This window comes from Scyliorhinus canicula, chromosome 6, assembly GCF_902713615.1.
Source record: "Scyliorhinus canicula chromosome 6, sScyCan1.1, whole genome shotgun sequence".
Classification (NCBI taxonomy): Eukaryota; Metazoa; Chordata; class Chondrichthyes; order Carcharhiniformes; family Scyliorhinidae; genus Scyliorhinus; species Scyliorhinus canicula.
The window spans coordinates 78,588,193-78,602,442 of NC_052151.1; the positions used below are offsets into that span (position 1 = coordinate 78,588,193).

Below are 14,250 nucleotides of genomic sequence, written 5' to 3' on the forward strand. Positions count from 1 at the left end.
ATCCATTCCCTGTTCAGAGGTTTTGGATGGAGGCAGATTTCCATGACAATCTATTTACTGAAGAGCCGTCATCGCATACATTGTTCCTCGCTAAGGTTCAAGGAAGCGAACAGCAAATTAAACATTCTGGACAGATAAGGGCCGGGATTCTCCGACCCTGCGCTGGGTCGGAGAATCCCCGGGGGTGGGGGGGCGCGAGAATCGCGCCACGTCACTCCGATGCCGGCTAGCCAATTCTTCGGCGCAGATTCTCGGGCGCCCGTGAGGTCGCCGCCGCGCCGGTCGTGGGCCGTTGAAAGTGCCCCCCCCCCCCCCGCTCCGCCGATTCTCCGAGCCCCGACGGGCTGAGTGGCCACCGGATTTGGCCGAGTCCCGCCGGCGTAGGTCATGTATTCTGTGTGCAGGGGCCGTCCTGGTGGGAGGTGGGGGGATCCGACCCAGGGGGTTCCTCCATGGTGGCCTGGCCCGCGATTGGCGGGCGCGCTGGTTCCGTGAAGGCCTATGTTCCTCTGCACCAGGCCCCTGTAGGGCACCGCCATATTGCCCGGGAGCCGGCATGGAGATGGGATCCCACGCGCATGCGCAAACTCTTGCCGGCCATAGCACGCATGCGCGAACTTGCGCCAGCCGTGCTGGCTGGAGCTGCGGAGCATACTGGACAATTGCGGACCGCTAACGCCGGAGTGGTTCACGCCGCTTTTCACGCCAGCGTCAGAACTTGGCTGCGGGATTGGAGAATCCCGGCCCAGGTCTCCTGCTGTGAGCACTTTTCCCACTCTTACTCCCTCTTCTGGCGGCTTGTCCTGATCGGAGTGTTTTTTGTTTATTCTCATAGTTGTGCCATATTCCATGGGGAATGCCCATTAATGCAACCATGTCTGGGGCAAACGGTTTTTAAAATTTAAAGTGCCCAATTCTCTTTTTTTCCCAATTAAGGGACAATTTAGCGTGGCCAATCCACCTACCCTGCACATCTTTTGAGTTGTGGGGGTGAGACGTATGCAGACGTGGGGAGAATGATCAAACTCCCCATGGTCGGGATTGCACCTGGCCCGTGGCGCCGTGAGGCAGTATTGCTAACCACTGCCGCCCTTCTGATTTGTACAAAAGCTTTAAAGTCAGAAAAGAACGTCCTCTCTGGACCTTTTCAACCGTAAACAGCTACGGAAAGCATCGGGCGCTCGTAGAACTGCAATCTCAGTCTGAATAAATCAATGAACAATTAAACTGTAAGTAGTTGATAACACCTTTAAATAGCACTATTGGGTGACAGGGGTCCATCTTGCAGCTGAATAAGTGCTCCTGTGAGGTTAAGACACTGCATTTGCTGGAAAGTTGAGCTCCAAAATGACACCAGTGGTGCCAAATCACTTGCCTGCTGCCTGTTCTGCATACTTCTAACGGCTATCCATTGTATGCACAAGAGCCCTCTTACCAATTTGCGTTTGTTGCAGCTCACCTCCAAAATGTGCATATGCTATAGACACTTTTGAACAGCACCCATACTGCCCAATAGCAGGCACTATCGATCTTAATTTTACACCACTTGTTTTCTGACAGAAACATTAGTACTAGCTACATTGAACTCCTAAGGGGAATTTAAGGTATTTTACAATGTATTCAGGAAAAGGTAGGCTGCTTGTTTGTGATCTTGACTGGGACATGTTGCAATTGGGTATAGGCTTTGGCCTATGCACAGAAAATGGTGAAAATATCAAAACCACTGTCAATGTCACAAATACCCACATTCATTCACACTGCACTTGGACAGATACCTTCAGCTTTATGCTCTCACACAGCACCTATCCTGTGATGAGGCACTTGCAGTGTCTGTAGATTGGGGCATGTAAAGTAAGGGGCTGGAAGAAAACATCCTGCTATTCCATTGGAAGCAAAAGGTAGCGTTGGTCCATAAAACACCTCTTCTTTGCCTTCTGTACTGACATCCAGTACCTAAAAAGGAAATCAATAGAGTATTATATTTTTATTTTTACATATATATATATTTATAATAAATAAAAATGTTACCACACATCTCTTGAAACAATTTTCTGGTTAGAATTAACCACCTTCCTCGTTTTTGTATATTTTATAAATGCGCACTGTTATATATGTGAGTTGATATTGTTGTGTTGCTGCATGGTCCTTTTAAGAGATGAGTCACGTGATAGTTTATGACATCATAGGCTACTTTGCAGGTTTAGAGTCAGTCGAGACCAAGCCTTTGTAAAGATCACAACCTTCTAATCAAACCTCTGTTGATTATTGCGTACAATGCACGTGCTCAGCAAATCCTTTCTTACATCCTGAAAATATAATACACAATAGGAACTGCTGATGAGGGGCGGATTATAAAAAACACATTTTCGAAGGGAAAAAGAAAACCAAAGTTTTCGATGGGCCATTCCAAATTTAAACCGGCACTCTAATGAGATGAGACTGCAGATCTTGCCACGTGCAATAGAATAAGACATGGAGATAGAGGGGGCAAAAAAGAAAATCAGGCATCACATGCTACTACATTGACCATATTTAAGATAAACTATGATATGAGGGAAGTTGCGGGAGCATTCCGATATCGCTGAAAAATGGTGGGAAACTTTGGCACCATGGATCCATTTGACGAAAACTCAGAAAAATATGCAGAGAGAATCCACTATCCTATCCTGGACTGTGGGAGGAAACCAGAGCACCTGGAGGAAACCCACGCAGACATGGGGAGAATGTGCAGACTTCGCACAGTGACCCAGTGGGGAATCGAACCTGGGACCCTGGCGCTGTGAAGCCACAGTGCTATCCACTTGTGCTACCATGCTGCCCTCGCTTGATGATACAATTGGAGATCGCTTAGTTTGTGGCTTGATAAATGAGGCCATTCAGAAAAGATTATTAACGGAACAAAATAAGTTTAAAGTTAGCATATTGCAGTTTCAATGGAGTTTGCTAAAGAGGCTTCTCAGCTCGGAGTAGGCACGAGGATCCATAAACTGGCTGCTGCCCAGAAAAAGTCTACCCAGAAACAGGCGTGTTATCACTGTGCCATTCACAGGTTGATTGCTGGAGCACGAAAAGCCAATGCAGAAATTGTGGCAGAACTGGTCACATAGCAAGAGCTTGCTGGAGTAAAACAGTCTCTCCAGAGATGACAGTAAGACTACATGATACAGGAGCAGATTTAGGCCATTCGGTCCACTGAGTCTCCTTGGAGTCTGTTCCAGCCATGCTGGAACATGGCTGATATGTTCCTCATCGCCATTCTCCTGCCTTCTCCCCATAAACCCTGATCCCCTTGTTAATCAAGAACACCAGATTGGTGTTTGAGGTGCTGTTACTTACAGGGCTACAAACTAAAAGCTGGAAGGTGGAATTAGTCAGGATAGTTATTTCTTAGACCATAAGAACTAGCAGAAGGAGTAGAGACATTAGCCTGTCAAGCCTGATCCACCGTTCAATATAGGGGACTGGTTCAGCAAAGTGGGCCAAATCGCTGGCTTGAAATGCAGAACAATGCCAGCAGCGCGGGTTCAATTCCCGTACTGGCCTCCCCGAACAGGTGGCGGAATGTGGCGACTAGGGGCTATTCACAGTAACTTAATTCAAGCCTACTTGTGACAATAAGTGATTGTTATTATTATTATATGATTATGGCTGATTTCATCATGACCTCAACTCCACCATTCAAGGGAAAACACAGAACATTTCTAAAAGAAACAACAAACAAATTCAACTAAGAAAATTCACAATGTGGAAGAACATAAGATTGTTTTGATGAGGAACTAACATTGAATGTACCATCTGTACTAGGTGAATCACATCGGTTCTGGGTAATTCCAAAATTAAATGGACAACCTGTGCAAAATGGAGGTCGATGGAGGACAGACATCTCCTTAATTCCTGAGACTATCTATGAACAGAAATTAAGTTACCTATCATTGGAGCCAGATGTCATCCTGAGGATCTACTTGAGGAAATAGTGCCTCTACGAGGATGCATCGCAGTCAAAGTAGAGTTAAGTGGGAAAACTGCGGAGCTGGCACTTCATATGGTCCAAGGAGGATTTTCAGATCTCTTTGGAGAAGAAGGCACTGGGTATTACTTATGGCGTGAGGAAATTTCATAAATTCCTGTAAGGTCATCACTTCATATCATAGGGGCTGGTTTAGCACACTGGGCTAAATCGCTGGCTTAAAGGAGACCAAGGCAGGCCAGCAGCACGGTCCAATTCCCGTACCAGCCTCCCCGAACAGGTGCCGGAATGTGGCGACTAGGGGCTTTTCACAGTAACTTCATTGAAGCCTACTCGTGACAATAAGCGATTTTCATTTCATTTCATTTCATTAACAGATCACAGGCCCATAACAGCTATTCTTGGGCCACACAAAGCTATTATTTCATTGGCAACAAGTAGACTCCAATGTTGGTCTTTGATTTTATCTGCAAACCGGTGATTGTCTCAAATTGGGGATCAGACTGATGCTCTCACTTCTCCCACGTGCCTTCTCCATTGGCCCCAGATCCGCAAAGTCGGCACCACTATAGAGCTGGTGGAGTACCGTGCTGGCGGGAGCGGCAGGTGCACCGTAACAAGGGCTGCAAAACTGGTGCCCCTGCACGAAGCGGCCTCCACCCGCCCCTAAACCGACCCCGCACCCACCATCCACTTCCTTATCATACCTATGTTGGCCGTCCAGTAGTAATGACTAAAGTTTGGCAGCACCAGCCCCCCTTCCTCTCGGTTCCTCCAGAGCATCAATCTCTTCCCCCACGGGGACTTTCCCGCCCACACAAATCATATAATCATTTTATTGACCTCCCATAAATAGTCCCACTCAATCCAGTCGAAAGCCTTCTCGGCATCTATTGCCACAACTACCTCTACCTCCCTACTCTCCGGGGGCATCATGATCACATTCAGCAGCCTTCTTAGGTTGGCCACCAACTGCCTGCCCTTGATGAACCTGGTTTGGTCTTCCATAATAACGTCCGGCACACAGTCCTCAATCCTAGCAGCCAAGAGCTTGGCCAGTATTTTTGCATCTACATTGAGCAGAGAAATTGGCCTATAGGACCCACATGCCTCCAGGTCTTTGTCCCGTTTCAATATCAGGGAGATGGTGGCCTGCGACATCGTCGGGGGTAAAATCCGTCGGGGGTAAAACCCCTCTGTCTCTTGCCTCATTAAACACCCTAACCAGCACCGGCCCCACTATCTCAGATAACTTTTTATAGAACTCTACCGGATACCAATCCGGCCCCGGGGCTTTACCCGATTGCATGGCCCTCAAGCCCACCAATATTTCTTCGGTCCTAATAGGGGCCCTTAGCCCGTCTACCAACCTCCTACCCACTTTTGGGAAGGTCAATCCATCCAGAAAGCACCTCATCCCCTCCGGCCCTGCGGGGGATTCCGAGGTGTAAAACTTATGGTAGAAGTCACTGAACACCTTGTTCAGCCCTGCCGGATCTCCGACCAAGTTTCTCCCCCCATCGACTACCTTCCCTATTTCCCTAGCCGCCTCCCTCTTCCTCAATTGCTGTGCCAGCATTCTACTGGCTTTCTACCCATGCTCGTAGATCACGCCCCTTGCCTTCCGTGGGGCAGCAGCACAGTAGCATGGTGGTTAGCATAAATGCTTCACAGCTCCAGGGTCCCAGGTTCGATTCCCGGCTGGGTCACTGTCTGTGCGGAGTCTGCACGTCCTCCCCGTGTGTGCGTGGGTTTCCTCTGGGTGCTCCGGTTTCCTCCCACAGTCCAAAGATGTGCGGATTAGGTGGATTGGCCACGCTAAATTGCCCGTAGTGTCCTAAAAAGTAAGGTTAGGGGGGGGGGGGGGGGGTTTGGGTTACGGGTATAGGGTGGATACGTGGGTTTGAGTAGGGTGATCATAGCTCGGCACAACATTGAGGGCCGAAGGGCCTGTTCCGTGCTGTACTGTTCTATGTTCTATGTTCCTAAGCTGCTCTACTGCCTTACCTGTGGACAACACCCCAACCTCCGTCTGTAGCCTTTGTCGTTCCCTTAAAAGCTCTGCCCTCGGGGTCTCCACATATCTCCTGTCTACCTGTAAGATCTCCTTCACCAGTTGGTCCGTTTCTGCCCTGTTCGTCCTGTCCCTATGTGCTCGAATTGAGATCAGCTCCCCTCTCACCACTGCCTTCCGCGCCTCCCAGAGCACCGCAGCTGAGACTTCCCCTGTGTCATTGACCTGCAGGTAGTTTTACATACATTTCCTCACCCTCTCACACACCGCCTCGTCCACCAACAGGCCGACCTCTAGCCTCCATTGAGGGCGCTGAAAGCTTTCCTTACAGACCTGCAGATCAACCCAATGTGGAGCATGGTCCGAAATAGCGATCGCCGAATATTCTACGTCCGTCACCCCCGCCAGCAAATCCCCGTTCATGATGAAACAAACAATTCGGGAATACACCTATGAACATGTGAATAGAATGAAAACTCCTTCCCTGACTAGCCCTCCATGGGTCAGCCCCCCCCCCCCCTTTGCTCCATGAACCCCCTCAGTTCCTTTGCCATTGCCTGCACCCTATCTGTTTTTGAACACGACCCGTCCAGGCCGGAGTCAAGGACGGTGTTAAAATTCCCTGCCATAATCAGCCTGTGTGAGTCCAGGTCAGGTATCTTCCCCCACAGTCTCTTAATAAACTCCACATCATCCCAGTTTGAGGCATATACATTGACCAAAACTATCCTCATCCCCTCGAGCTTGCCACTCACCATGACAAAACTGCCTCCCCCATCCGAGATTGTGCTGCCCACCTCAAATGGCACCTGTTTGTTAACCAAAATCGCAACCCCCCTGGTTTTAGTATCCAGCCCCGAGTGGAAGACTTGGCTAATCCAGCCTTTCCTTAATCTGACCTGGTCAGCTACTTTCAGTCTCCTGAAGCATTATTACGTCCACCTTCAGCGCCCTCAGATGTGCGAACACATGTGCCCTCTTTACCGGCCCGTTTAACCCTCCAACGTTCCAGGTGATCAGCCTGGTTGGGGGGCACAGTGCCCCCCCCCTCACCGATCAGCCATCTCCTTTCTTGGGGCCGCTCCTAGCCCCTGTGTTGCACTTCCCCTGGCCCGCCTCCTGGCAGCCCCCACCACCGACCTCCTCCATGTTACCAAACTCAAGTCCCTCGCTCATCAGCAGATCAACTATCCCCCTTCCCCCCCCTAGCAACAACACCCTGTAACCTAACCCCTGTCCTAAACTAACTATATACACACCCCCTACCTGGCTTCCGTAGACCAGCTCACCCAGCTAGCCTGGTGACTCTCGACCCAGGCGCCAACAAGTCTCCCACCTATTGTTCCCTCTGACCCATACCCCCCGCCCATCGACACCACTTCCCCAAACCAGCCATCCTTGAGCAATTGCTCTGAAAAAAAAAACAAGAAACAAAGAAAACCCCGATGCTAGTGCAATTCAAGTAATACAAAATAAGTAATGGGCACTTCCAACCAACCCGATCAGAACACAAAAAGCCCCCAGCACCAAATACCTTAAAACGCGAATATAGAAGAAAAAAACAGGAAACAAGAAAAACATGTAAACATTGCTTAGTAACTTTTTAACTTAAGCCCAAAAGACCTCAGTTCGGCACCAGCCCTTCTCTCTTGGCGAAGTCCATTGCGTCCTCGGGCTCCTCAAAATAACGGTGCTGTCCATCGTGTGTGACCCAAAGGCACGCCGGGTATAGCAGCCAAAACTTCACCTGCTTCTTAAACAAAATCTCTTTGACTTGCCTGTAGCCTGCCCTCCTTCTGGCTACCTCCACGCTCAGGACCTGGTAGATGCGCAAGACACTATTGTTCCAATTGCAGCTCCGCCTGCGCTTGGCCCACTGTAGCACCCGCTCCTTGTCCAGCAACCTGTGAAACCTGACCACCATCGCTGCTGCTCGCGGCTCTGTACGCCCTGTCCACCTCCAACGGGCGCGGGAAGACATCATTCCCCAACAGCTTCTGGAACATGTCCGCCACATATACGGCGGCATCCACTCCCTCAGCCCCCTCCAGGAGACCAACGATTCTTAAATTCTGCCGACTGGACCCAATTCCCAGGTCCTCCACCTTTTCCAGAAGCTTTTTTTGTTGGTCTTTCAGCCTCCCCATCTCCACCTCCACCATTTGGTGATCCTCCTGCTCCTCCAGCGCCTTCTCCAGCTTCTGGATCGTCAGATCCTGGGCATCCAGCCTGTGCTCCAGGCGCTCGATTGATTTCTGGATCGGGTCTAAACTGTCCCATTTCAGCGTGGTGAAGCCCTCTTGATTGACCTTCAGCAGATGCTCCGTTGTTGGCTGGGCTGTCTGCACCGGGGTCTGGACATTGGCCATATTGTCCTCCGCAGCAGCTTATGCACTGCCCTTGTTTGCCCATTTCTTCCACTGTTTAAGATTCTTTCTGCTCCTTAATTCCATACACCTACATCTGGAGTCAGTGCCTGAGTGCCTATGCCTTCAGATCCAGTGCTCAAAAGTACAAAAACGTCAAGGAAAAAGGTCCAAAAGTCCGACCGGAGCGAGAGCGACTAAATGTGCGACTTACTCCCTCATAGCCGCCACCAGAAGTCTGGAGTTGCATAGTTGATTAAAGAAGATGTTGATACAATATTGAGAAAAGATATTAGTACAGATAATGTGGTCGAGTTAAGAACACCAAGGAGCAAAACAAATTCAGACTACCAAACTGCAATGGTAATGTTGGGAATAGCATTAGACAGGAAATCAGAGATACATGAGATAAAGGAACATCTGTGATTATGGCTGACTTTAATCTGCATATGGGTGAGTCAAATTAGTCAGAGTACAATAGAGGAATAATTTCTGGATTGTATACGGGATGGTTTTCTGGACCAATATGATGAGGAACCAAGAAGTGAACAGGCCATATCGGACTGGGTGTTGTGCAATGAGAAATGAATAGTTGGCAATCTAGTTGTGAGAGAACCCTTTGGGATGAGCGACCATAATATGATAGAATTCTTTATCAAGGTGGATAGTGAGATAGTTGATTCTGAGACTAGGGTCCTGAATCTCAATAAAGGTAACTATGATGGTATGAGGCATGGGTTGGCTATGATGGACTGGGAAACATTCCTAAAAGGAAGGACAGTGGACAGGCAATGGCAGGTACTTCAGGAATGAATAGATGAACTCCAAAAGATGTATATTCCTATTTGGCAGAAGAGTAGAAAGGGAACTGTGGCCAAATCATGGTTTAAAAGGGAAATTATAGATGGTATGAGATTCAACAAAGTTGCATACAAATTAGCAAAGAAAAGCAAAAGACCTGAGGATTGGGAACAGTTTTAAATTCAGCAAAGGCGGACCAAGGGATTGATTAAGAAGGGGAAAATACAATATGAAATTAAGCTAGCGGGAAACTAACTGTAAAAGTTTCTATAGGTATGTAAAGAGAAAAAGACTGATGTAAAATCTAATGTAGGTCAGAAACGGGGGAATTTATAATATGGACAAAGAAATGGCTGAGGAACTAATTCGTATTTTGCTTCTGTCTTCTCAAAGGAAGGCATGAATAATGTACTGGGAGTTCTGAGTAACTCTCGTTTCAGTGAGGAGCTGAAGGAAATTAGTATTAGTAGAGAAATGGTTTGGGGAAAATTAATGTGATTGAAGGTGGATAAATTTCCAGGGCCTGATAATCTTCATCCCAGAGTATTTAAGGAAGTGGCCCTAGAAATAGTAGATCAATTGGTGGTTATTTTCTAAAATTCTTTGGACTCTGGAATGGTTCCTACAGATTGCAGGGTAGCTGCTATAACCCAGCTATTCAAAAAGTGAGGGGAGAGAAAACAGGAAACTATATACAGGTGAGCCTAATATCGGTAGTACGGAAGGTTCTAGAGTCCATCATCAAGGATTTCATAGCACAGTATTTGGAAAGCATTGGTATAATCAGACAAATTCAGCATATATTTACAAAAGGAAAATCATGCTTGACAAATCTACTAGAATTCTTTGAAAATGTAACTAGTAGAGTTGACGAGGGAGAACCGGTGGATGTGGTTTATTTAGACTTTCAGAAGACTATCAACAAAGTATCACATGACAGATTACTATGTAAAGTTAAAGCTCATGGGATGGCGTGTAGTCCCTTCAGACAGATAGAAAGCTTGTTCGCACACTGGAAGCAAAAAAATGGAATAAATGGGTCTTTTTCTGATTGGCAGGCAGTGACTAGTGGGCCGCCGCAGGGATCCGAGCTAGGACCCCAACTGTTCACATGATATATTAATGATTTTGATGAGGGAACTAAATATATTTTCTCCAAATTTGCAGATGATGCAAAGTTGGGTGGGAAGATGTGCTGTGAGGAGGATGTAGAGATGCTTCATTATTCACAATGCCCTATGCGGCTCTTGTTTGACCCTTGTTCCGCACTGTAACCAATCACTATTTGTTGATGTACCATTGTCAATGTATTCTGTTGATTATTCTTTTGTCTACTATGTACATTCCCATGGCCATAGAAAAATACTTTTCACTGTACTTCGGTACATGTGATAATCAATATCAATCAATTAATTGTTGTGATTTGGACAGGCTGAGTGAGTTGGCAAATGCATGGCAGATGCAGAATAATGTGGATAAATGTGAGGTTATCCGCTTCGGTAGAAAAAAATAGGAAGAACAATTATTTGAATGGGTGTAAATTGAGAGAGGTGGATACTCAGCGAGAACTTGGTATCCTCGTGCATTAGTTGCTGAAAATAAATGCAGAGTTAGGCAGTAAAGAAGGCAAATGGAATATTGGCCTTCATAGCGAGGGGGTTTGAGTATAGGAATATTTTAGGGCATTGGTGAGGTTACACCTGGAGTATTGTGTGCAGTTTTGGATTCCTTATCTGGGGAAGGATGTTCTTGCTGTGGAGAGAGTACAGTGAAGGTTTACCAGGCTGAATCCTGGGATGGTGAGACGGTCATCTGAGGAGAGACTAATTCAGTTTGGATTGTATTCATTGGCGTTGAGAAGAGTGAGAGGGGATCTCATAGAAACGTATCAAATTCTATCAGGATTAGGCAGCGTGGATTCAGAAAGAAGGTTCCCGATAGTGGGGGAGTCCAGAACCAGGGGCCATAGTTTAAGGGGTAAGTAAACCTCTTAGGACCGAGGAGAGGAGAAATTTCTTTATCCAGAGAGTGGTGAATCTGTGGAATTCCCTACCACAAAAAGTAGTTGAGGCCAAAATGTTGTGTAATATCAAGATGGAATTAGATACAGCTCTTGGAGCTAAAGAGATCAAGGGAAATGAGGGGCAAATGTGGATCAGAGTATTGAACCTGATGATCAGCCATGATCATAATGAATGGCGGAGCAGGCTCAAAGGCGGGGCAGCACGGTAGCTTTGTGGTTAGAACAATTAATTCACAGCTCCAGGGTCCCAGGTTCGATTCCCGGCTTGGTTCACTGTGCGGAGTCTGCACAATCTCCCCGTGCGGTGTGGGTTTCCTCCAGGTGCGCCGGTTTCCTCCCACAGACCAAAGATGTGCAGGTTAGGTGGATTGACCATGCTAAATTGTCCTTAGTGTCCAAAATGGCCCTTAGTGTTGGGTGGGGTTGCTGGGTTATGGGAATAGGGTGCAGGTGCGTGTTTGGGTAAGATGCTCTTTCCAAGAGCCAGTGCAGACTCGATGGGCAGAATGGCCTCCTTCTGCACTGCAAATTCTATGGTAGAATCGCCTCATCCTGTTTCTATTTTCCATGTGTCTATGAATTAAAGTTGTATATTTCCTGGAAACTCGAGTTGGCAATACAATCCCCCCGTTGTGGGGGATGAGAGTAATAATTCCTCCAACTTTGCCACAAAGTGAAGTGGAACAATTACATGAAGGACACTCAAGTATAGTTTGCGAGAAGGAACTTACATAGAGCTATGTTTGGTGGCCAGCAAACAGTGGCCAGATAGAGGAAAAAGCTGTACTGTGCCAGTCACGTGTGTGGGTAAGAAACACACCACCACCACTGGATCCATGGGAGTGGCCTAAAATGCCTTGGCAACAACAACACATTGACTTTGCTGGTCCATATGCAGGGCACATTGTCATGGTCACGGAAGATGTACATTCCAAGTGGCCTAAGGTGGCCCTGATGAAATCAACGACCGCAGAACAAATCATTGAAAACTTTGATGAGATTTTCAGCAATTTGGGACACCAGAACAAATAGTGAGCGACAGCGGTCCAAAGTTTATATCTCAGGAATTTGAAGACTACTTAAAGACGAGCGTTATTCAACATATAAAAGCAGCACCTTACCACACATCCATGATGGTTTAGCCGAAAGGTTTGTCCAGTCCTTGAAGCATGCACTGAAAGCTGCTAAGGACGAAGGTTCATTATGTTGCCAGTTAAACAGTTTCTTGGCAACGTACTGCAACAACGCACAGATGACTGCAAGGGTTCCCCATTATTAATAATGAAGACGAAGTTGAGAACTACCTTTGATCTACTCGTACCGCAGGAGGTATATGAGATAATAGAATATAATTTAGCAATCGCAGATCATGAGAAGAGAAGGTAATTTGAGCAGATGCTTGTTTAAACAAGGCGAGAAAGTATTGGCGTGCAGCTGTACCACTAGCGAGAAGTGGGTTCTTGCAGTTGTATTGGTTCAAACTGGTCCAATCTCTTACTGCATGCAAACTGGAGATGAGTTAGTGTCAAGACAACACACAGATAGATCAGCTGCTATCTGCATGTATCGATGTTCCAGTACCATGAATGACAGAACTACCTCGAGTGGAAACACCATCCATAGAACTCGGTTATGTGACTGTGACCTCTGATCAATCTACTGAAGCAGAGATTGCCGAAGAATCCCTTGCTGCTACTTCGCTTTCTTCCGCAAAAGAGACTGTAATGCTTTCAAAGGTAGAGACATCCACAGACAAACCTAGGAATACATCTAAGGCCAAGAACAATCAAATCCCTGCAGTGCGCAGGCAACCAGTGCGGAATAGATGCCCACCAGACCGTCTTCCCTGTTGACTGCATTATGACTGTGTAATGATGGAACAACTGTCCTTGTGTGTACGTGTGAATGACTATGTTAAAATACTATAGTTATTCGTTGTGTTGGACCTTAGACGTAAAGGGGAAGGAATGTTATCTATGTGGTTAGATATTGTTGTGCTGTTGCATGGTCCCTTTAAAGAGTTGAGTCACACGATAGTCCGTGATGTCTTTGGCCACTTCACAGGCTTTCTCTCAGTCTCGGAAAAGCCTTTGCACAGTTCACAACCATCTAACAAACCTCTGATTATTATTGTATTCAACCCACGTGCTTCTGCAATTCCCTTCTTTTATGCTGCAAGTACAGCACACACATTTTATAGTTATTCATTCTAGACTTTGTTGCAGGCAATTATGAACTTATGAATTTTTAAAATTCTAAACCCAGAATGTGTCCCTTTAAACATCAGTTAGCCAAACTCATAAGTTGCAGCTTCCACAACTAAGCAAGCCACAAACCTAGTTAATTATAGTTGTTGAATTTCTTCTTAGCCAGATTATTTAGCCAGTTTAATTAAGATTCCTTACTTTACGTGTTAATTAATTAATGCATTACTTTCTTAAAAACAGTTACTAAAAAGTTAAATTTCAATAATGGAATCGATAAATTAAGTGATTAATTTTCCCTTCCACAATTGGTACTCTTTTAAAAGAAATGTAAAGAAGGAAATAAATATAGACACGTACCTGGATACATGCTAATGGTTCATTGGTCCAGATGGAGTACCCACCGATTAGATAGATTCGTCCACTGTGCACAGCTACACCCGATTCATTTTGGCCTAATGTGGGAAAATGCAAAGCACTGATTAGCTAGATTACTCACCTAAAAATCTACACTTTAGTTTAAATGTCCAGATATTTGCACTTGAAGTTTAAATAAAATATGATAGTTTCATGGCCACGAGCAGGATGCAGTACCAAATTGAACTTTATGCCATCTGTTAGTCAGCATCTGTTAAAGAATTCAAGAGTACATTCAAGGTAAAGATCAATACATTGCTGGGAATTAAGGGATTTGAGACAGTGCAGGAAGGTGGAGTTGAGGTAGAAGATCAACGATAATCTTGTGAATGGCCGATTATGTCTGAGGGCTTTGACAAAGAGTCATTGGACTTGAAACATTAGCTCTTTTCTCTCCCTACAGATGCTGCCAGACCTGCTGAGATTTCCCAGCATTTTGTCTTGCCTTTCAGATTCCA

The 14,250-nt window shown here is 46.3% G+C and overlaps 1 protein-coding gene across 3 annotated transcripts in view; it reads right to left on the bottom strand.

The window, feature by feature from the left end:
• Positions 1–815: 815 nt before the first annotated feature.
• Positions 816–14,250, bottom strand: part of klhl32 (kelch-like family member 32) — a 385,844-nt gene continuing 372,409 nt past the window's right edge. For all 3 annotated transcript variants that reach the window (XM_038799548.1, XM_038799547.1, XM_038799549.1), the window contains 2 exons: positions 13,736–13,830; positions 816–1,953 (listed from right to left, as the gene is read on the bottom strand). In XM_038799548.1, the coding sequence (XP_038655476.1) occupies positions 1,792–1,953; positions 13,736–13,830 (257 nt within the window). In that variant the 3' untranslated portion in view covers positions 816–1,791. The remainder of the gene's footprint in view (positions 1,954–13,735; positions 13,831–14,250) is intronic.